Raw genomic sequence first — 25,117 nt, forward strand, 5'->3', positions numbered from 1 at the left:
ACGAATTGAAGTGGCTATAGACTAGAAATAGCAAAAAAGTGTTTCTTCTTTATTCTGTCGCGCTGGCGATGTCACAATTTTTTTTTCTTTTGTTTACAAACGTGAAGCTTCTCTACACCTCACTCGAATCGACAAATACTTCATTGCTCTGCTGCAGCTCAGCTGCCTTTCGAGCGAAAACATAGGGTGACGTTTCCGGAGGCTGAGCAGAGAGGATGGCAGCATGCGTAGAGTCGAGCAACCGGTCGACCACATACTGGCGAGCAGATAGGAGAGAGCCAGGTGATGCCGCAGTCCTCGAGAAGCTTCACCTTTGCAGAGCCACCGCTTCGGTTGGTGGTTGTCGGCGTGATCGCATGCGCATGAAGCGATCGTCATAGGCAGAAGGGAGCTGGCTGAAAGCAGCCACTAAATCCGCACTCCATTCGGCCCAGGAAGTGTACGCAGAGCCGTCATATCTGTGGCACGCCTTGGCGGCATCACGAAGCCGGCTTTCGGCGAGCGACATCGTCACGCCTTCCGGCCAGGCGTGTCTACGGGCCAATGAATGCATTGCGCGTACCGACAACGTTGGATCGTGCTCGCAACCACGAAACTCTGGAACTTCCAGGGGCGATGGTGAACGAGGTGGGCAGACAATAGAACAGCTGGCCCAGGAACGGGTGATGTCTGTCCTTCATTTATTACAATATATATATATATATATATATATATATATATATATTTATTTATTTATTTATTATTTATTTATTTATTATTTATTTACGCAGTCCACGTTTATCAGACACAAATGTTCAGAGGCGTCGACATTATGAAAACAGCGCAGACGACATGAGCATAGCACGAATCACAGCGCACACACGCGGAACACACTCACACACGTGTGAACGGCTGTTTATTTCTGAGGAACCGAAATGCGTAGAACACGGCACACGCTGCAGGTGCGGCAAGACAAACGATAATCGGAAGTCAGAACGCACAACGCTGTACATGCAAAGGCGTCGGTTAAAAAGACGCAGCGCGCATTTCCTTTGTCTCGAATAAACTAGCTGCTGTCGCTTGCGTCGTCCGCATTCGTTCTCTCTGTTGTGTGGGCGCTGTTTCTTTAATGCGACACTTACGAGGAAACACTGAGTCAGCCGTAGACTGATAAGTTATTCTTTCAAAACACTATCCTCGTAAGTTTCGCAGTAGCAGGTTGAATATCGCGAGAGAAAATGAAAGGACAAAGTTCCATTTCTTGAACTTTTTTTTTCGCCGGAACCCCAGCATTTCTTTTTCTATTTTGTTTTTTCGTATATGGGTCGTAGGAGATTCCGTCAAAATCTATGACGTGATGGTCGCGGGTTCGATTTACCGCCGTGACGGTCGCATTCTTCGACGAAGTCGAATGTAAAAAAACAAAAAAAAAGGGAAAAAAAAAACTCGTGTATTTAGACTTAAGTGCACGTTAAGGAATCCCAGGAGGTCAAAAATTAATCCGGAGCCCTCTGCTATGGAGTCTGTCGTGCCCCAGGGTTGCTTTGGAACGGTGAACGCTATTTATTCAATCAATCCACCCTTAACTGAACTCTACATGTACGTATAAAATGCTGCACCCGTTTGTTATGCCGCTGAACATTCTTTAGAATAAAAAACTAACAACTCAATTATCAGATTTATTTTGGACGGGCTGTGTATTTAACTATATTTCCGCGGGCCGGTCGGTCACAGCAACAAGAGCTCCTGTGTTCCCCAACTCCGGTTCGATAAGTTATTTAAAACTATCCTCGCTATGCTTGGCTTTGCTATCTGATGGCTGTGGATGCACAGTGTTTGGCGAGGCTTCGCGCTACGTAGACCATCATTTACGTGTCAAATTTAGACGTAGTGTTCAACTTCCCAAAACTGCACTGTGGGTTATGTAGGACGCTGAAGTTGAGGTCTCCGGTCCGGATTAATTCTTGACCCCCCCCCCATGCATGGCCGGCGTCGCAGCGCGAACCCGCCGCCGTTATATAATTGAAAGCGCACCGCAGTAGACGTGGCCCAGTCGATAAGGTTCTTGCCCGGAGCGGTGATAAGCAAAAAAGAAAAAAAAAACAGGAAAGAAAAGGTAAAAAAATATTGTCGAGGCCGTGCGCACAGCATCTCCGCATTGGAATCTCAACGCTAAAAGGGAAGCGTGCTGGAGAGCAGATAGCATCAATTTCTCGTTCCCTGGCCTTTCGATACAACGTACGGTGAAAGAATTTGCTTTGCGAGGCAAATGACACGGCTCCCGTATGACGGTTTAGCGGCGGTCGTCGTCCTCGGCAGGTGTGCCACGTGATACGGCGTTAATGCTTTGCGACGTCTGGGAGAACTGCTAAATTAACATACATACATACATACATACATACATACATACATACATACATACATACATACATACATACATACATACATACATACATACATACATACATACATACATACATACATACATACATACATACATACATACATACATACATACATACATACATACATACATACATACATACATACATACATACATACATACATACATACATACATATCCTACACTTCGGGTGCAAGTCGCTGGGGTATTTTAGAAAAAAATCGCCGTTATACGTATGACTAAGTAACATATGTACGTTTTCGTCTTTTTTCGCTCATGAAGTAGGCGTCCTTTGAGTTGCCTGTCGAAATCGAGAGCATATTTTCGATGATTAGGCAAGCCACTTGCAGATATTGCGCATGTTAGCGAGAAAACTATAGAAGGACCTGGATAAGGGCTTCCTTATCTCTATATATGAAAGGCTGCCTTAATGCAGCTTTATCTCCTGCCTTCCTGATCACACCTTTCATAGGTGCCTTGTTGTGAGAAATAAACTCAAAGCAAAATCTCCACCGTCGCCAATTGTCAGCGACAAAAAAAAAAAGGGGGGGGGGGGAAAAGAAAAGCTGCCGCGGTCCGAAGAGAACTCTCTGTAAGCCGGCTTAGGTGTAGAGGAGCCTATGCGATTGTTGGTGCAGCGTATAACTGTAAGGCGTGTGCTCGAGCATTTCGTTTGACACCTGCATGCATGACAACTACATTCGTCTGATTATGTGCAAGAACTTACACGCCATTAGAAAATGTATAATGCGCACCGCATTCCGTGGTATATTGGACTTCCGCTCTCGTTTGCGCGTGGTGTACACGGTACGAGAACATTTCTTCGCGTTTTACCGTGGACCATATAGAAATGGGTTTGAGGTTCACCTCATGCACTCCATAACAACAGATTCATATATATATACGGAATAGATGACAGCGGTCATCGGACGGACACTGTAGCACAATCTCCCTGCGACTCGTTTAGCGACCGCGAAGACTCTCTATATTGTGCGGTGGCGAAGTCTTGCGGTGGCATCCCTGTAAGGCCTGCTAGCGGTCCTGTCCTGAGAGTTAAGCTGGAAAGAGTGCGGGTCCTCATAACGTTTCAAGGCGAGCGAATTGCCGGTGCCCCGGGAATGCCTCGATTAAAATAGTCAAAAGGGGGGCGAATAGTTGTGTCAAGGTGAGTGTGTTTGAACAACAACAACACGACGACGACGACGACGACAATAACAACCTAAGAGTTCAGTGCCCTCTTGACAAGTAAGTGGCCACGCAGAAGTCTTCTATAACGGCCCCGCCATTGCCTACACGGTTTTGTCTGAGAGCTGCTCTGAGCCAGACGCCATGATCATCCCGCCGCATCGATGACCACCGGTCGACCCTAGTCTGACGTTTTGCGTCGTAAACGACGCCTGCCGCAGCGCAGAAATAAATTAAGAGCGTCATCTTCGAGCCCTTTCGTCTCCCTTGAAATGCAGCATCCTTCTAAACTTTGTTCGGCCGCACTGAGACACGAGTAAAGGCTGTCTCCTTGTTGACAGCTGTTGACAGATAGAGAGTGAGAGAGAGAGAGCGACGACGAAGCGTAGGAAGGAAAGGGAAGAAGGTCAGTCAAGTTACCACGTGTATTCGTGCTTGCATATTCGTTATCAAACTCTTTGCAGCTTGATAACAAGCGCGTGTTAGAACGAAGTAATATGCTGCTGATAAAATTGGAAAGATCATATCTATCTATCTATCTATCTATCTATCTATCTATCTATCTATCTATATATCTATCTATCTATCTATATATATATATATATATATATATATATATATATATAGAGAGAGAGAGAGAGAGAGAAATGTTGTGGAAAAGGATGAATTCTCAGTTTAGGTAAACGGGAAAAAAATCATTTTGTTACTTGAAAGGAAATGTTCCACAGCGACGCGCCCAAACGTACAGAGGGAGGGAGGGAAGAGAGCGAGAGAGATGTTGTTTCTTAATGTCACCCAGACATATACCGTTTTTTCTGCTTCTTAAATTGTCTCGACCCATAATGATTCTGCTAATGTGCTTCAATCCATGGCGTGATCTCCGATCCCCTCGAAGCTGTAATGTTGCAGGAGCAGGACGCGGGTTAACTGTGCGGGAAAAGCTTGTAAGCCAGCGAAAAAAAAAATCTCTTGCTACAAAGATTAAGATTCGTCATTCTAAACACAGCAAAAATTGCAGCCATGCCGATTATGACCAGATTTTCTTTTTGTTCTGGTAAATAAAATAAAAAACTTTATTTATTTATTTATTTATTTATTTATTTATTTATTTATTTATTTATTTATTTATTTATTTATTTATTTATTTATTTATTTATTTATTGACCAGAGGTACAGTCTCGCAAAACAAACTGCAGGAAAACAAAAACTAGAAGGTCTTAAAGAGACACTAGACACAGATTCATGTTGAGCTCTATTAGTAAATTACGCTTTTATAATACAAAAAGAAATATAAAGATTATTATGAAAAAACGCGAACTCAAGAAGGCGGGTCGCGACGCCGCATTCAAGTTCCCGCAGTAGGTCGCTGTGACGTCACGGATTTTGACGTCATCTGCTACAGTGCTGAAGTCTAGTTAATTTTTTATCGATCAAGATGAACTACATTGTATACCCAAAGAAGCCACAGACTGAAGTCGGCAAGTTTTGGGAGCTCTTACTGCACCACTACGAACTAATACATCAAAATCAGTTATTTTACTTTAACGACCCGGTGCTGTGGCATCGGCTCGCAATTTCAGAAACGAAAGTTGAGCCTTCACTTTATATATCTTCTTGCCTCAAGATTAAAGAACATAGGGTCCAGAAAAAATACATTGCCAGTCTAAACCTATTTAGTGTTTCTCTTTAACGTCTATTTAAGCTTTGCACGGAAGTGAGAAAGCAATGACGATAATGAATGTTGATGTGTTGACGAAGAAAGGAGAAACCTCTGATGCATTCACGTATATCTGGATACGAAATTGATCTTACTGAGAATAATTAAAAGCTCGAAAGTGGCTTTCCTCCGTCCGTCTATCCTCGTGTCACGGCGACAACAATAGCCGTCGTAATTATAGTCATCCTGTGGTCGTCTTCAGGACGCAACAAGAGCTACTGTAAAGTTGACGAGTATGACATTGCGTGCATCACAAAAAGGGCCAGCTGTGGGAGGCAGCTGCTGTCCAAGTAAAATGAGTTCAGAGCCGCCGTAATCGCCAAAGTCTGCTGATCTCTCTTTGTTTTTCCCTCGCCCTGGCAGACGTACGGCCGGTAAATCTAAATGAAAGTGTTTTCCCCAACCCCTCTTAAACGCTGCGAATGCCGTAAAAACATTGTAAAAATTAAAGAGAGAACGTATAACCTATCTTCGTTTGCTCTAACGTGTTACAATATACGTTACGGCTGACTTCACCGAATTGAGGGCGTTATCGTGCAAGTGACTAACACGTGTTCCTACGTTCTGTCTCTGTGTTCGCCAGAGCGCCGTCCCGAAGTCTGAAACATTCTCGAGCGAAGATTCCACATGCACTGCCGCACTATATTTCGAAACGAAGCACAAACGGTGCCGTGCACAGCACCCCTGTTCGGTGTCACGAGCAAAACAAATCATCCACTCCATTTGATCAGCGATCGCATAAGTACTCTATAGACTGCCGTATATAGTTGTAACAGTTGGATAGGATTGTTGTAAACTCGGGAGATAAAAACAAGAAATAGAAAGGCCGCGACACACGACATGTGTGTGGCGCCGCAAAATGTGCGCGCAGCTGCACAAGTGGACTGGACGCCCGCGAAAGAAAAAAAGAAAAAAAAAAACGGCGAGAAAAAGCGGTAAGTGGGCGTTGAAATGTTTAAAAGGGCCTCGCTATGGCCGCTGTTCTTTTTCTCTGCGGAAGCAGCGCGTTTTCGCGAGTGTCTGTATGACGTGCGCGCGCTGAGCTGAGGCCTGTTGTACGGGTCGTCGTCTTTCGAGCATTGTGTGGCAGCTAGAAAGGTCGAGCCGAAAGCACCGAAAGCACCGAAAGCTGTTTCAACTCATTGAGGAAGTATACTATAGTGTCCACGCTTCCACCGGCAGCTTCGTCGCGTCGATCGAGCGTCGCGCACAAATGAATTCACTTTGTATATGGGCAGACGGCTCGCTGCAACAGCTTGTTTAGGTCGATACGGGCAAAGCTGATCTCGCGGCGGTGTTGCCCTTATACGTATATTTGAATAATGTTGTGCGGACTCCTTCACACCCGTGACCATCCTATACTGTATATAGTTACTGTATACTGCGCGTACCCGCCGTGGTTGCTCAGTGGCTATGGTTTTGGGCTGCTGAGCACGAGGTCGCGGGATCGAATCCCGGCCACGGCGGCCGCATATCGATGGGGGCGAAATGCGAAAACACCCGTGTACTTAGATTTAGGTGCACGTTTAAGAACCCCAGGTGGTCCAAATTTCCGGAGTCCCCCACTACGGCGTGCCTCATAATCAGACCGTGGTTTTGGCACGTAAAACCCCATAATTTAATTTCATACTGTGAGTTTGGTGATGGGAGCCCGTAGCGGGAGACTCTTTGTGCGCTTGTGTTCGTGAGTGCATCGCGTTTTTTTTTAATTCTTTCTTGTTCTATTTTATGTTTTCTAACGAATCTGGGATTCTACCTTCCCATGCTTCTATACATCTAAATAAATTAAAAAATATATATACCAAGTTAAGCTCGTCAAACGCGCACGTGTGTTCGCACGTAGAACCAGCCTGACCATGATCATCATAACAGTAATCATAATCATCAACCACCTGAAACGGCAAAATAAATCATAACCGTTGGAAAGATTGGCGTACCCTCCAAACAAAATAAAAACATACGAAAAAAGAGCTACTCTGAGCATTCCCCTTCTAGCGATTCTGTAACATGTATCGTGGTCAGCAATATGGAAGTTCACAGACGCTGACGCACAGTTGACGTTGAAGGGCACTTTGTTCAAAGTGAGTCACCGCTCACTTGCGATTCGACCGCAATGAGTGGCAGAAACCTTCAAGAAACGAGCTTCGAGTTTTGCAACGTCAGCACTACGACCAGCAGCAATCAATGATCGGGGCTGTTTAGAAATACGGAATATCGTCGTTGTTCATTGCTAATCCGACTTTAAACTTATAAAATACGAAGCCGCTGATTCCTTTTTTTCTTGTTCGTGCAGTTTTTTTCCCCCGCATGGCTTTATATGCAATGCTGAAACTAAAGCATTTGGTTGCTAATGGTTGCCTGTGGTTCTCTTGCTGTGTCCTGCGTCGCGCTGCTTAAAGCGGCGGCTTATATGAACCTCTCTTTGGCGGCTACAAATAAGCGGTAGTAACTGGCCGTTCGTGTTTCTCATCGTGTTAAATTTAGCCACGAAAATTATTGGTGAAAAACATAAACTTGCAAGAAATTGTACTGGAAATATCATGGCGGCGAAACAATGTTCGCATCTGCTTACAAACAACGGCGTTCATATAACCGTAAAAAATATTTCTACACAACGCCGTTTAAAAGAGAACCATACAATTACGATCGCTATATCTTCGGTTAGGGTGAAACAGTAGAAAGCTGGAGATAATACGACAACGGTGGTCACCAAACCGGAGACCAAAGCTTGTCGAGGTAGTCTTTGATTAGGCACCAAGTGGTGCAGCTTGGTGATGCAGCTTGGTACAGCACCACTGGCTACTGTACTATAAGCAACGCCAACCCTATTAGGCTCAGTTCATCTTCTCTATTTAATCTTAGCTCGGAACTTTGCGCCGCCGAAGCCCACTTGAGCCGTTAGTGCGTCTCGCTGGGCTGCTGACATTTCCCACGTTTTACTAACTAAACTCCTCGCGTCTTCCGCTCCCGTCACTTTGGCCTTTTCGCGGAGAGTGAACTTCTCGCCAAAACAGCGAAGTTCACTTTCCCACGTAACTTCTCACCAGCTAATAACGTCATGGGTCATTATTTAAACGATAAAGGTAGTGCAGCGTGCTGCGCCAGCGCATGGTATTTGCGCATAAAGACAGCGCAATGATGACGTTAACATTTAACGCCTTACAAGACACGAACTATAACGGACGAATCTGCTCCTCTAAAGAAATAGCTGTGGCGCCGTTACGCTGGCATACCACCTTTGCAGGGAAGCTCGCTTGCGGGGAAGCTCTAGCTCGCGTCCTCTCGGACCCCGCATAAACGAAATTCGAAGGGAACGGGACAAAATGATTTCATCGATTCGATTCGGTGTAAACAAACGGCGCGACAATATTAAAGGGACGCTAAAGAAGAATATTGGGTGAAGCTGTAGCAGTAAAGTATACGCTTATCGAAATGTTCACTCTGACAGCCAGATGAGGCTTGATAAGCCGGACAACAGAGACCTAGGAACGAAAGACAGCAAACGATGTCGCGCTGTAGTTCCCGCACCAGAGTGCCCTGTTGTCATGGATTTTGATAGCGTCTACTATATAGAGTCTTGTTAAATGCGCATCCCAGGTGAAGAGAACTTCGTCCTTAGTTTTATCGAGTAATCCCTCCACCAAATAAATAAATAAAAAAGAGTGATTGATACACCTCGATTTCCCCTCCTCCTTAAAAAAAGGAAAACAAAATAAGAAATTATGAACCACCTCCCCCCTTCCCCTTCTTTTATTCTCATTCATGCTAAAACATAAGCATTGTACCATTATCGGGCAACGAGCCACTGCAAAAAGTATTGCTAAATGGCCGATAGGTGCTCACAGGCACACATACAAAAAGGACAGACCAGGCCAGCGTCTACTCGCGCCTACATTGCATCCAGTAAATAGCAATGCTCCACAAACTAAGCCCGAAAAAAATTCTTCCACTGAAGAAGTAGCCTAGCAGATATATACATGTGGCGGTCGCCGGCGAGAATGAGAGCCTACTTATCTTCGTTTCACATTCCTTCAAATAGGAAAATTGAAGTCTGGAGCCGCTTTTAAAGCTTCCTCGTGAAAATGAAGAGTTTTACATCGCAAATACATTTTAGCCTGCGTAACGCACAGCGCTGCGTTAGGAGCATGCAATCCGTCAGAACAACGCAATGAAAAAGAAACAGCCACAGCACGTTTAGTACACAAGCGCGCTAACCCGTACGTATGTGGAGTCATTTAGATGGCAAAAATATACGCTGCAAGCGAACCAAATCAGTCCGCAAGTTTACGCCGACACCGAAATGTTAATACATTTGTTGGATAAATTTTGCTTTGCGAGCGCATGCCATGACAACTCAAACGGGCGCAAGTGGCTTTTACGTCAGAACGAGAGCTGTGCATCGTAAAGTGTATAGTTTGCGTACGACGCAAGCGGCAGTGCCAAGCGCTCAGCGCGAATGCGAACACAAACCCCCCATATATAGGCTATCGCGTAGTCGCACTCAATATTGTGCACGGAGGCTTCATTCGCAAGATGCGCTTCAACTCCGCCCAAGTATAAAACTTACTTAATTTCATAATCCGACACTTCCAGTGTTTACTTGAAGACGCTGGAGCGGAAAAAGGTTTACGAAGCAACTCACAGCCCGCAATAATCATCGTTACTGGAGCGCAGTTCACGACAGCTCCATGGAGGTCGAGGAGCGGCGCTGCTCATTCGAGTGGGGTAACCGGTCAATATGCATGGGGCCAATGTTCTTCTTTTAACGTATGACACATGAATACCTATTACGCATTTCAGCGAACAAACTGCATCTCTATATGGATTTCGTGCACGTTTAGATGTATACTCCTCGCTTTTGTTTGCGGCGCTGTTTCGTGGCTGGCTGCCTTCTAGCCTGCAGTGGTATACGAGACCGAGTGTTTACTGAAGCACTTCTCGGCTTCGCGAGAGAGTCGTGTAGCGTCTATTATTATAACATTCGTCCGCTTCTTTCTTTTCAACTCTAACCAGCACGCAACGTACAAATGCGCACGCGGCATGCGTCGCCGAATTCTTCAGCCGGCGAGTGCGCTTTTTAAAGCCGCCCAGGACCCGTCCTTGCTGCGCGCTTTAGCGCGCAGTCCGTTGGAAGCGTTTACACACGCACCCACACGCTGTAGCATTTCGAAACCGGACGCTGTTTGGCGAGCCCGGCGCAAATATGCGCGAACATTACACGGGCCGAGCCCCCGGCCGAGATTTTAAGTGTTTTTTTTTTTTTTTTTTTTTTGAGAGCATTGTACTTCAGCGCACGCTAACTTCTTATATGTCGGAGGAGATGACTGTGGTTAGTTGCTTCGGCCAACTTAGCGCGTGCGAATGGTAGCCGTTATGGGTGGGCGACTTCTGCTTCTTGTCTTTGGGCGCAGGCTCGTTTATCGCCCAGTGATGCCTCTATCGCTTAACGCTTAAAACTTCGACTGCACTTGGAGTGCATGACATGTCTCCTTAATTGAAAGCTCACGAACTGCTTCACCGTATAGCGTCAACGTCTCCCGGCGTTGATCGGTTTCTTTAACGGAAACCTCAGAATGTGCCACGAGACCTGTGGAATCGAGGTTAAAAAAAGAAAATTCCGGTGTTTACGTGTCAAACCAACGATCTGATTAGGAGGCACGGCGTAGTGGGGGGTCTCTGAATTAATTTAGACCACCCGGGGTTAATCTTTACCGCCCGCCCAGTGCATGTATACACGAGTGCTTTTGCGTTGCGCCCCCATCGGAATGCAGCCGCCGTGGCCGGGATTCGATCCCGCGACCTCGTGCTTAGCAGCCCAACACCGTAGCCACTAAACAGCCACGGTGGGTCCCGACGATTTTGAATGCTGCAAAATGGGGACATCGTTAACACAAATGCGCTGGCCTCCTATCACTCGTGTCTGGGAACAATTAAAATCACTGTAAACGCTCCATAGTAAACTACGCATTTCTTAGTAACCAAAAGCTCCGTGAGTCGACCTACGGACTTCAATGAATACAGATAAAGACGTGGATGTCTGATACGTCTAGTTCGTATTGTTTTTCTTTTTAAATCATTTGGCACATATGTCTCCACCTTATCAACCAGTTTGCTACTATATACACTGCAAACCCACTTTATTTCATTTCATTTCATTTATTTCTGAAAGTGCCCAAGAAAAGCTCTATACGCCTTAGTATTGGTGCACTTGTGTTACACAAAGAACAGAAAATAAAAACAACAAACAAAACAGAAAATCTGAAAGTACAGTGGTAAATGCAACCTCATGAAGGTGTGCATTCGCACATTTTATGGCGGTAAGCGGCGCTCTTTATACCACGAGTAGCGACAAATGCCGCGCGGCATTGGCTTGGCTGTAATTGCTATTTCCTGTTAGTCGGAAAGGTATAATTGATACTATATTAGAACTTGCGGGACTGTTATAAGCTTAGCTTCAGCACAATCCATCGTGTAGGAAACACGTGGCGCCACATGGCATACGCATTGTCAGCTCCTGTAACGTTTACCCCGACTGAATAAACTTGGGATTTCACATTACATTTAGGCCTCGTATAAGCGCTATTTAAGGTAAATTACCTCGATTTAGAGCAGCAGAGTGCCAAGTGCCCGTTATATATAAAAATGTGAAAATGGGCGCCTTTCTAACGGTTAGCACGTTAAAAGCACATACGACTGGCCGTTGCCAACTGCACACAACCAACCGCTCATGCGCCCCATCTGCTTTCACTGTGCGCAAGTATAGTAGTAGTAGGGGTTTATTGTGGGAAAATGACGCTTATTTCTGCTGTCCAATAGGGAGGAATAGGGATACTCGTATAAACCCTTGCGAAACACACAATCATTCCCCAAAAAACATAGCGTAGGAGAAGTATGATCTGTGTGCTTCGGCGGAAGGGGTGTGCGGCAGTTATGTATTAGAATATTCGTGGCTACAATTGTCGTGCACGAGCTCCATTTCGCACGTGGTTTCCGTTGCACGAGGCGGCGTCCCGTTTCGCACTTGCCCTTTCAACGGCTCACCCGGCCCGCCGTGCAAGCCGGTGTTATTCTGGGTTTCTCCCTGGAGGCACGCAGAGCAGTCGAGGACCTTCAAGGCCAGTACTGGCCGCTGTGTGTTTACGCGCGGGCGCGCGTATGTTTGCGTTCTGCCCTTCCGGTCGCTGCGCCAAAAAAAAAAAAAAAAGGCAACAAAAGAAAGTTTTCGGTTTCCTCTGTGGTACACCGAGTGTCTCTGTCGTTTTGTTATGTGTGCTTCATTCGCAGCTCATTCCATCGCACGGCGCCGACTCGTATTGTAGCAGGAACAACCTGTTGCAAGGGCGTGGCATTTTTGAGGACGAAGAACAAGCCGAGCCGTATGCCATTCATTAACTGGATTTTCCGAGTTCGCGAAACGTATACCACCAGCTTTGATCAGCCAGCTGACAGCAACTTGTTTCGGCGGCGCCACAGTAATAATAACAATCACTCAATCAATCAATCAGGTTTATTTGAAGTGATATTAGGAACAACCCTAACGTCTAAATACTTGCGCATGTCTACATTAAAAAAAAACACTGCAAGGGAACATCGTTAAAAATTATTGAATAAAAAGAAAAATTGTAATAGGAGAGTACCTACAACAAAGCGCAGAGTAAATGCAAATGCAAATGAGAAAAGAGGAGAGGTGCGCTTGAACAATGCAAGAAAGTATAACACAAAAATTTGGTTGATCCCTCTTATATAGGAATCGGTATAGAACACGAAAGTGAAACGTGTCTTCACAGAAGTAGTGTAATGTTTATTGCACATTGATATATAATGTCTATTGGTGTTTTGTGGCTAAAGCGCCCTTAGGCGTTGATGCACCCACGCTGACGCCTGGTGGCACGTCTCCTCCATCACGACTACCAACGTCGATGACCATGAGCAACCGTCGTGCATATGGAAGCTGCACTACGCTGCACACGCTAGCACAACGCGAAAGACGAAGCACGTAACTGACACACTAATACAACGCGCAAGACAAAGCACGTAACTGAATCGTCACCGAGTCAAATCAGCGCGTACAGCGCGTCGTAATTGCAGCCTCCGCGATCAACTTCAGAAACATTTTCAGAGCTAATTGCGGAGGCCACGCTCCGCTGTGCTGAGTACGGTGAACGCCACCTGGTACGGTGAACGTACGGCGAAGTACGGTGAACGCCACCTGGTAGTGCTTCTTGATGCCAGCGTCTCTTCGAATGCTGGCATCGAGGCGTCGTAGTGCTGAGACCACCGAAGCGTTCACTGTCGGTGCGCGTTAGTGTCATAATGCAGTACTTCTCTTTTCTGCTCGTAGGCGGCGGCACCGCCCCGAGCAAGAGCGCGGGTACACGGAGGGGTGTTAGATATATAAGGCGCGTCTGTGTAGCTCTCTGCAAATGCGTTTGTGGCGCAATGGGTTAAACGCTCGGCGATCTATCGTCGCGGACCGAGAGGTCGTGGGTTCGATTTCCAAATTTTGCATGTTTGTGGAACTTTTTCTTCTGGTTTCTTTCTTTGTATTATGTTCGTGTATGTTCGTGTGACGTATTTCCGTGACGGAAATACGTCAGTGAAGTCTTGGTGGACCCCGGCATAAAACACTTTCGTGTTAAAAGGCAAAGCTCGGAAAAGAACGATGACAGCCAGTTATGAAAGATATGAAGATCACGAAAATAAGCGTTATAAATACTCTGTATTCTGTGGACAGTTGAGGGTTCGTGATGACAGACAGGAACACGGAAAGGTCTATATATGTTCTCTGGTGGTCTTGCGCTGAATACGAAACGTGTTACAGCGGAGGAGTTCGAGACACTAATAATAATAATAATAATAATAATAATAAATTTGCAATACGTTATAAGCTAACAAGTTTTCAATGCATTTTTTAACTTCAGAATTAACAAACAGACACTCTTAATGGCTGCAGCTTGCATATGTACGATCTTTTTAGATTTTTCTGTCATACTAAGTAAAAAAAAATTCAAGGACCTCCTAAGCACCTCTTATGAGTTGTGAATGCGAAAGCATTAATGTCCATTTGAACGCGCCTAGCGCGTTGAGACGCTAGGCGCGTTCTTGATTTAGCCTTACCGAGGCGCAGTTAGAACGCAGGCGAGAGTTTGCGCGGACAAAGAACGCGCGGATAACAGAGCCTTCCGAGAGCGCGAGTGAAGGTGACGTGGCGTCGTGGTGATGATTCACCCTCACGTAACACCTGGCGCGTTAATGCAGCAGCAGGTGTTCCCTTTCGCCCACTCTGCTCCGTCGAGGCACGCTCGTGACGTGGTGTCGCAGCCAGTGGGAATTTAGGCTCCGTTTCGCTCGTCCAGACGACAGACGCCGGCTTTTGCGTCCAATGGGCCATTTGATGCTTTCGCATCAATATATATGCGCTTTCGTTTATACCACCGGTCGTGGGGCAGGCGAGCTATAGGCTTCCTTGGCTCTCACTTCACTGACGATTGACCTCTCGCCCGCTAAACTTAGCGGGAAATTTCAGCAGACTGGATGTATTATTTCTCTAAATCTTTGTTTGCAAACTATGAAAGACGAAAACATATACGCTCAGAGCAAGCTACGCTCCACAGCTGCGGTATATACACGGAGTCGACGTGCCCTGTTCGCGTAGTGTCACCCGCCTTGCGCTTCCTGTCGCGTCTGTTGTCGAAATCACTGGCCGACGACGCACGAGCAGCATATGTTATAAACGGTCGAATGATGCATCGGTGACTGACGCTTGCCTAGACTTCTATTTTGATTCGGTTACTCGACTGAGCGTCCTGCGTTACGTGCTCGACTCCGTTCAAAGTTCGGCCCTCCGGACGAAGAAAATAAGATAAAATAAAAGAAGACACGAGCCATTGTGTTACGACGACGGCACTAGTACATACGTGAACAGCGACCCACTCCTTATGACGGCAACAGTGACATTCGGTTGAAAACATGACATGTCAGAGAGCAAACGCGATTCGCAGTTTGCGAGGTCAAAAGATGAGAAATAAAGTTACTTCGCTCACTCACTCACTCACGTCTTTCCTGTTATTTGCAATCGTGCGTTACGATGACTTCTTCTCGTCTTGCTTTTCATCGTGTGTTGCGTTATGTTGTCTTTACAAAAAAGGGGAAACAATGTTGTGTACTTCGACGATTTAATTGAAATGTTTTAATGTCGAGGCACCCAAACGTATTTATTAGGCGACACGGAATGTCATTACTTCACAACGAATGACAGCTAACAGAAAAGAAAGTTTACTCTGTCCCTTGGTTCTCTCATTGTGCGAAAAAAAAAGTTGTCGCAGTTTCACCTGAAAGGTGAAGCATCAATTGCGATAGCAAATTTGTAGAGAGCTATACGGAGTAATGATATTAGCTTTATCAGCTGTATAAACTTGGACATGCAGCAGCACCGGCAACACGCAGAACTGTTGTCGACGCCGTCGGCGTTTTGCCCGCGTTCGCTGAAAATGCGTGCGGCGTTGGTGACTGTTGCCGGAGCCTCTGATATAAATAGGCACTTGGTGCCGCAGCTAAACGTCGCCTCCCTTTCCTCCCCCTCCCCTCCTCCCCCACGGCCTCTCGCGCGTCGGAAGAAGGCGCGTTTGCTCTACATATATGGTGATTGTAAAGGATGAAAGAGACGCCTACTTCTGCAGCCTTTAAGCGAGCACGGCGCAGAACGCGCGTTTGTTCTCCGCCGTGCGTTCACTCCCTGTGAAAGCGCGCGCCCCTCGCGCCCTTTCACTCGCACATACAGCGTTGGGCGCGCGGCGACGATTTCATCTCCATTGACGTCATACGGAACCTCACGGCGACGGCGACGCCGACGGCAGAAATCTGCTTTTGAGTGTCCATATAATTGCTATCGCAATACAAATGACAGTGATATGACATTCGTGACATTGTTCAATTTGAATGCTCTGCTACGCTGAGGCTGGTTGTCTGACGTCTGTCGCAGACGCAATGTTGTATTCAGCTATCCACGAGGTACGAACAACCACATATGAAATTATGCTTACAAGGATTGTTTATTTTGCGGCGACGTTGTTTCGGCCCCAGCAGTCCTAGTACCTAGACTTTCCTTGACTGATGTTACGTGCTCGTATTTTGTGAGAATCCTGCCGTAACACAAATACACCTTTATTAGTTTCTTCTTCTTTCTGGGGTTTTGCGTGCCAAAACCAGTTCTGATTATGAGGCACGCCATAGTGGAGGGCTGCGGATTAATTTTGACCACCTGGGGTTCTTTAACGTGCACTACAACTCAAGCACACGGGCGTTTTTGCATTTCGCCTCCATAGAAATGCGGCCGCCGCTGCCGGGATTCGTTCCCGCGATCTCGTGCTCAGTAGCGCAACGCCTTAGCTGACTAAGCCACCGCGGCGGGTCGTTTATTAGTTTACAAGCCTTTATTTTTACAAGACATAAGTTCGGCTTATGTGAATGTTTACTGTATATATATATATATATATATATATATATATATATATATATATAGTATAGGCAAGCTGGTTGTGCTGGAAAACATCCCGACGTTTATCTTTCCGCGCTTTCTTTTTCTTTTATTGTTCTCGCACACATTTGGCGAATAACAACCAGCAGCTGAGCAGAGGTTTCATATTCAGCGTCCTATAACATCAATGAAAGCATTTAAACTTTATTATTTTTGCAGGTTCGTGTGATTATCAGGTGTTAAACACGCATTGACGTGCACACTTGTAGACGCAGTGTCGCCAAAGACAGCGACATCCCTGGATCGAAACTAGCATGGTTTTAGACGAGAACAAATATAAGCTAGCGGAGCCTTACCGCAACAAGCAATCGCTTGTAATCGCAGCGCCTGCCACTTTTTTTGAAGGCTTTCGGACAGGTGCGCAAGAGAATATTTTTTTCGTACCTGTGCGGGGAAGGGCGCGTTTCTATTCTGTCAACCTTAAAAGAGGATTTTGCTCTTACCGCTGCTTCGCTTTTGCTCAGATTTCTAAAACAGATTGTATTCTTGGTCCGCATCATTCAACAATACGTCTGGCATTGTTGTTCGCTTGGTTTCCCGGACGTTCAGTTGCAGGCGAGCAGAACAAAACCGCGTCTGTTAACTAGCAACTCGCTTCTCGGACGGCGAAGTACGCATACAGCCGTGGCTCTTTTTTTTTTTTCCTGACGATCCACGTGGGCAAAAGAGCCAAAGGTTTTATTGGAGAATGCGAACCAGCAAATGATACCTTCTCGCGAAATATTAGAAAAGGAAAATCGAGATAAGTGCAACATTTTCTGTTAAACTTGTTAGACTAAAAACGCGTATCATTGCAATATTGCCCACAAAACTCGAGCCTGACAACCACGCAACGAGCATCGGCCTGCCGACCATAGACTAGAATTACTAGGGCTGCCATGGGAATGATAGGGATGTACGTGCATGGTTACGTCTAATCTTTGTTCTTGGAGTTTCGAACGCTCGCGTTGACTTGTTTATTACGCTTTACTATTCTAAGTTTAAAAAGCAGTCGTTATATTTTGTTTTCTATAAACGCACGAAGGCAATGGGTTTCTACGCACACGAGCGATCATTGCGAATTGTCACAACGCAACATTTTGTTGAAAATTGTCTATTTGTAAAGTTACAAAGTCGTTTGAAGCCAGAAGCAAATCCGTGTTGTGTCCGTCATTCCCACGCATGCAGCTAAACCGGCCATATTTGCAGTTCCCTCGGATACTAGCGCCAGATTTTCGTCTGGTGGTCTTTATGTGAAATTGTACGCCTGCCGACGGTTTGCAACTTCTTTGATGGCAATTCGTGCGAGCGCTTTTGGTCGTCCTCCCAATGTTTCTGAACAAACCACGCGTGCCGAGCAGGCCAGTCGTTGCTTGAGAAGCGCGCAACATGCGCTGAAATTGTCCCAAGTCGACAGCTGCGCCCAAGCGCAATCTAACTATAGCGAAAGGAACAGCTTTCAGAGCGGTTTCGGGACAATGCCCGTCATCGCTTATTCCTTTGGCACGAGCGTTCTGCCTCTGCAGAGCACGACCGGTGCCGTAGGTGCGACGAGACACAACTGCACGTGCCCCATAGTTGACAAAGCACGGACGCGCTCGTAAACGAGAGCGCGAGCGCGTGTTCGCGGACTGCCCCAAGCTGATGGGCGCGCAGTTTTCATATAGCCGCCTCGAGGCGTTTGCACCGCTCGTGTTCAGACCTGTGCGTAAGGGAAATCGTGTCTCCGTGTATACGCTATTGTGGATGAACTTCTCTTGCGTGGATTGTTCTCCTATGCGGACTTTCTTTTATCTAGGCTACTAACGCGTCGGGTACATTTGTCGCTGCACTCCGGTGCGGGCTTTGGCGAAGTGATCTTTTTGGGGATAATGGACTAACCGGTGGCACTCGAAGGCGCCAAACTGTTTAAGGCGCCAAACTCTTTAAGCCAAACAAGCAGCCCGTAAAGGCATTTAAGTGAAGCGCCTGTAAAACACTTGATCAAGCTTTCGCCGCCTTTAGCTTGTCTATGTCGCATAAGACTTAATTGACACACTCCCTTTACTTTGAAACGCAGCACCGAAGTAGGCGAATAGCCACGTACTATCTGTACGTAACTCTGCACCACGAACGCTTCAGTTTGGGCGCTACGTCATATTCGGTTGTCAATTAATGTTACAGGGGGTTTAGGCACATACCAATCGTGACAGAAAGTAATAGCGCGGCCGTGGACTCGGGAGCCACAGTGGTGCGTTGGGCACGGACACGTGATATTTTGCGATTAGTTGATTCGGTCCGCATTTTCGGCTGCAGTGCGCAGGCGTGGTGAGGCGCCGATCCCCACGTATATTGAAGACCACAACGAATTTACGCACGCGCAGCCCAGTGAGTCGCTAGCCATATCAGTGCACGCCGGTCGCACTCCGAGTATCTGAGTGCCTCAGTGGTTGACTTATACGAGCAAACCCTCTAGCACACGCTTATTGAAACATATACCAGTCACTCAACCTCGCATCGAAGCCGACCGTCTATTGTGATACCATGGACCTTCCTTGGTTGTGACTATTTCTTGGGCACTAGCAGATGCATATGCCTCCTACATAATTTAAGATACTCGGCCCGTGGCTACACCCGTCACTGGCACAAAAAGCGATTCGGGCACTAGTACACTACTTGAAGTGCACCGGTTTAAAAGACCGCTTATAGTGTCCATGTGCATCGTCCCACGTGTACTCAGTACTCACTCTCACTCTTTTCCTCTTCCCATTCCCCCTTTGTTTAGAGTAGCAAACCGGACGCTTCTCTGGTTAACCTCCCTGCCTTTCCTCTCCTTGCTCTCTCCCTCTCTTTATATGAACAAAAAATCGTTCTGGAAGTTTTATTCTGAGTCCACTCCTTCTGGGTCGTTTCTATAGCAGAAATGGTGTGCCGGTTCGTAGGTCTCCGAATGCGGGCCCTGTCGACACGCAGTTTGCTGTGGTTTCGCAAATCTGGATTTTCGCAAGCTGTTGCAGTGGACTTTCGTGTCCTCGTCACTTTTCACCTTCAAGTGCCGCGAATCGGTTTGTGTAAGCTCGCGCGAGTTTAAACTCCAAAACATAAAAAAAATCGTACCCGCTCGAATCAACTTCACTGTGACAGTGCACGGCCTGCACATCGCTGCCTTTTCCCTTGCAAGGAGGACAAAATTTACAGGAGCACCGAGCTGCAAATGTCAGTACAGGCAATGTCCCCAAAACACGACAAAAAATTTGCGTCGTAACTTTGCAACTTTGCACGTCTTGTCGCGACGAAGCTGGCCTCGTCACGTCATCGCATCGCATACTTACGACAAAAAGAAAAGAAAAAACTGCTCTCGGTATATACGGCAAATCTTTCTTTAGTGTTGGGACAGCAGCGCGTCTGACTGTGCGGCAGCAGGAAGTTGTGGGACTACGACAAGCAATTCAATCGCGAACGATTGCCTAACCGCTGCGGTGACTCAGCTGCTATGGCGTTCTGCAGCTGAGCAGTTCGATTCCCGAACGCGGCAGCCGCATATCGATTTGGACGAAATGCAAGAACGCACCTGCACCTAGATTTAGGTGCACTTCTAATTAGTGAACCCAAGTGGTCGAAACTAATCAGGAGTCCTCCGCTACGGCGTCGCTCATAACCAACTGTGCAATATTGGTACGCGTTAATTTTCAAAATTTCAAATAGATGATACGTGGACAAGGAAACCGTCGCAGACGTGCGCAAATCCGAGCAACTCGTTCATCAAAGGTAGCGAAACTGAAAGGAAGTTCTCATACACTTCAGAAATCATATCTGCTTTGCCGCTGACCGAAATCCATACCGAAGACATTGCAAAGGCATTCACAATATCCGGGCAATTCCTTCGCTGCGCCCGAGTCTTTTGAAACGCTTCGCTATATCCGAGCTGTGCTGTAATTTAGTCTCCGCTATATCCGGTGCATGTTCCTGCATGCTGCGCCGGCTCCGCGCTGTAGTACAACGCGTCTGTCCTTCGCCGATGCCTACCACGCCACCACACATTTGCCACCCTGCACCGCCACACGAATACCACCGTAGAGCACCCTATATAGCTCCGCTGTAACAAAATAATTTAGAAAAATAAAAAAATAAGGACACGAAGGACAGAAAAGCCGACAGTGCGATCGGCCTCTTCTGTCGTGACGGTGATGGCAATATGTCCCAAAGTATGCAACGAGGCTTTCTGTCTTAACGATTGAAAATTCCCTGTTTTTGTCTTATTTGTTCTTGACTGCGAAGTAAATCCCGCGCATGCGCTCATCTAACCCTGCCCGCTTTCTATGTATCCTTCCTTAGCAGAGCCAGCACGAGAAGGCGTTCGTGGAGTCCCAGACGGCGTCGCTGAAGCGGGTGGTGCGCTCGTCGACCAAGCAGGCGAGCTGCATCCCGCGCTTCTACTACCCTGCGGGTAAACCGATGACACCCGCGCAGCTCGACGCTCACCTGGTCAAGGTCAAGGCAGCCTTCTCCAGCCTCAGGGATGGCCGGGCCACCAGGACAAACTTCGGCGCCATCATCAGGGTGAGATACTCCGGCAGACCCCGCGCATAATTTACATCGCACGTACATACTGCCATAAGAGAAGCCAACTCCACATTAAAGAAGCACATTTTCTCGCACTGGTTGTCACGCAGCACAACATACTTAAATGAGTGCGTGCAGGTCTTCTTCGGAAGGACTTGCAGAAGTAGTTCGAGTATCGTATTGTCCACAATTAACCGTTACATGTCCCGATGAAAATGCAATCAGTTACTTTTAGAGCGCAGCTCTTATATAGGCGCCCGTTTCTGCAGCAAGCGTCGGCGTCGGCGTAACCGAGCGAACGAGCACAGCGAAGTATGAAAGAGCGAACGCGGAGCGCAGCGGGGGATGAAAGACGGCGATAGCGAAGAGAGAGCGAGCAGGAAAGCGGAGGAGGAGGGTGCAGCGGAACCATGAGGCGGGAGGCGGAGGGGGAGTGCATGGCGAAAGCGTGAGAAAAGCGTAGTGCCGCGCAAGACGGACTCTGCGGCGACGATGGCTACGAGATGGCGCCAGAGAGGCGTGCGCCGTCTGTATAGAAACAAAGCGCTGCATGATTGGAGATCTGTCTGCGACGGCTGCGGTGAATCAGGCCCGCGCGTCACCCAGGCGTCACCCACGCGCTGCCTCTCGCGATCTCCCGATTAGCGAGGCGGTCGCGCCACACTTCGCTCCGTTTGCAACGTGTGCGGCACGAGAAAGACTTCCGTGCCAGCCAATATTTCGCGAAATGAAAACACGAACAAAGCTGCGCTGACATTTCGCATTAGGGAGTATGTAATCGTCGGTGAACTTTTTTTTAACCTCCGGCTTGCTTGAAAGGCTCTCACATAATGTGAGAGCCTTTCTTTTTAGCGCGACGAAATGGCGCTACCCACGTTGGTATACGGTCGAGGGTCGCGTGGGGAGTGAAAGGAGGGAGGGGTCACAAATAAGCAATAATCAAAGTTGATAAATTCGAGATGATACGACGTAAACAAATACAGATTTTGAATTTAGGAGTTATCCGAAACTGATACGCATGGAATCATCATCAGGCTATATTTATGTCGACTGCAGGACGACGGCCTCTAATTTTTGTGTCTACACAAAAAGATCGCCTTGCTAAATTTCTAGAATTACTAATTATTCCTATTATTTCACTTTATGTCAAAATTATTTTATCTTAAAATTCTTAATAGTATTTTCCACATTGCTGCAATGCAAATTATTTTTTGTTTAAATTATAATAGACATAGTTGAAACCGCTTGCTTCTTGGCCAGTCGCCCGTAGTGGGTATGAGCCAGTGTTTGGGAGATTAGATGACGTCAACTAGACGAGCGTCCAGTTTGCTATAGGAACCGATCCTCCAGAGTGGGTTGCGCCATTTCATTAGGGAACAAGAACGAGGAATTGGATCCTTATGCGGAGTGCGACTCCCATTAATTTCCAAGCTGCGACTGATGTCGATTACGTTCGACGCCTCGCATTAATTTCAGCCCGTGGAATAGTCCACGACACCTATCGCTGTGGTAATCCTGTTCAGTGTGTGGCGTAGCCTCTTCTGTACGTGAGCTGCGATGTTGATTTGATTCGTGTTCCACAGGCGTGCGGGGTGCCTCTCTACTGGAAGATGCCGCTGTTCGCAGCCTGCGGAGGAGAGTCCCGCGGTTACGTCACCAGCGACGTCTTCATCGACTTCTGGAAGAGGTAGTTTTCGTGAAACTTACGCTTTCTCGCGTTCTCTCTCTCTCTCTCTCTCTCTCTCTCAATTTTTGCCCTCACAATGCAGGGCATGGCAGACAGAAGTCCCTTTCTTTACACTTCATCAAGTATAACAACGAGGGATAAAAAATTGTTTATGAAACAAGATCGATATTTGGTTTAACCCGCCCCTTAAGATTATTCATTTCAGACCACATGTGGCTTCTGTCGCACCTCTGACGTAAGCAGCGGACTCTTCATGGAAGCTTGAGTTTCGTATTCGAGTAAAACGGACTGCTACTTGTCATCACTAGACCGAAACACGAAAACGGTGACGTGAGCATCGTTCTCTAAGGTAGAACCACACGACGGATGAATATGCAAATTCCATGCAAATATGCAGACCAAAGTTTGCGTCCGCGGAACGACGACGATGAGTCCATTGGTCATGTGACTATGCCGCTGGCTTAAACCTTTGCTAGAACAGACGAAATTCTCGTTTGCTATCGAACGGAGTAATTGTTTGCAACGCATTGGCCGAAGAGCAGTTTCTAAAGTTTGACAGGAGAGCTATATCTGTGTGCACCCAGTCGTGACTGCATACTCCTTGTACCGCTCGCTATGCTTGGACTTGGTGTCCACGTGCATGAATAAATAAAACGGCGCGAATACGTGATAAGACACGTGATTTGTCCTTGGGTAGTACAGCCTTTGAAAAGAAAAGGGGCCTCTAGTTGTGAGCAACAGGCTTGCAACTTAAAAGGCAGGAAAAAAAATAAAGATTTAATGGTGCCTGCTCGTTTCAGTTAACTTACTTGAGTTATCGCACCATTATGTGCCAAATTGGGAGCGGGTGCGCGCCTTATTAGGGTTACCAAATTTGAGCTGGCGCGGCGCGCGCGTCATCTACCGCTCTCCGGCGGTAACCACATGCAGCGTATTTTCGGCGTCTTCTCGCCGCCACATCGCACGGCATTAGCGAGCCCGCTTTACGTCGCGCCAGGACAGCGCTGTTTTCGTGGCAGAGATCCTCAGCATGAAGAGATAGAGAGAGAGAGGGGCGGGGCTCTGGAGACCACCTATTTTAAACTAAACTGGCGTAAAGTGTTCTGATCTTAGCGGCTACCGAGATCGTTGAAGTAAGATGTGGGCGGCAAAGCGTTCATTTTCTCCTTTTTTGAAAAGGAAAATAAGCTCGTATGGTGTACATCGACTTGAGGTCCACGCCCTTGTAGTGCAGGAAAGCGGTCGAAAAGGAGAAGGGAACGAGCAGTGTTTAGGCATAACGACCAGGTTTTTCGCAACCATCGGCGAACGACATGTTGGCAGGCCTTGCTTTTTTCGAAATCGAAGGTAAACACTGTAGTTCGCCGAGTGTTATTTTCGAATCTATAGCCTAGCGAATCCTGAGAGGTTTCGCGTTTGTTCTCCTGCCCTGTGGTTCCTTTCTTTAGTTACAGAAGCAAAAGGGGGAACAGAAAGAAGCAAAAGAAAAATAAGGAGGCTTTAAAAAAAAGATAAGCAAAATTATCAGAGAGCTAAACGTAAAACAAAACAGGCAGAACGTATAGCTGGCTCTCTGCCCTGGAAAAAAAAAAGAAATAACAAAACAACAGCGAGTGTATGAAATGGTGCGGGGCTCCCGATATAGGCTGCAGATCTACGCATCAGCGACTACTGCGCCTTCCCCCAATATATGTGCCTTTCCTGAACGCGATTTAAAGGACCGCGCCAAGGGCCGCCGGGGTACTGGGATTCGACTAGTTTGAGACACTGCGGGGTTATTTTCTTGAGGGGAGCACGCTAGTTGTTACAAAGAAATGAACGTGAAAGGTGCAAATGCGATTGATTTTAGACGAGGAAACTGTCAAAACGTTGGCTCTAAACAAAGGTTCATACCTTTGTTCGACTGATTACGAGTGTCAACCTTCGAGTTCGCTTCGGTTTGCTCGATCGAGGACAGAGCGCAGTTGCGAATATTCGGAGCCCGCCTAAGCTTTAAAGGGGGGACCCCCAGGTTTTAGACGTTTATGCCTAGGAGAAAATACATTTTTTAATTACATTATGTTTAGGAGATGCGGGTGCCTTTACGTG

At 46.9% G+C, this 25,117-nt stretch overlaps 1 protein-coding gene across 2 annotated transcripts in view; it reads left to right on the forward strand.

Moving 5' to 3' along the window:
- LOC119441737 (uncharacterized) overlaps positions 1-25,117 on the forward strand; it is a 125,767-nt gene that overhangs the window by 73,261 nt on the left and 27,389 nt on the right. Inside the window, exons 2-3 of one of the 2 annotated variants that reach the window (XM_037706346.2) lie at positions 21,115-21,339; positions 22,926-23,029. In XM_037706346.2, coding sequence (XP_037562274.1) covers positions 21,115-21,339; positions 22,926-23,029 — 329 coding nt within the window. The remainder of the gene's footprint in view (positions 1-21,114; positions 21,340-22,925; positions 23,030-25,117) is intronic. The other variant, XM_037706348.2, reaches the window with a different exon arrangement.

The sequence above is a fragment of the Dermacentor silvarum genome, chromosome 2 (assembly GCF_013339745.2).
Source record: "Dermacentor silvarum isolate Dsil-2018 chromosome 2, BIME_Dsil_1.4, whole genome shotgun sequence".
NCBI classification, from domain to species: domain Eukaryota; kingdom Metazoa; phylum Arthropoda; class Arachnida; order Ixodida; family Ixodidae; genus Dermacentor; species Dermacentor silvarum.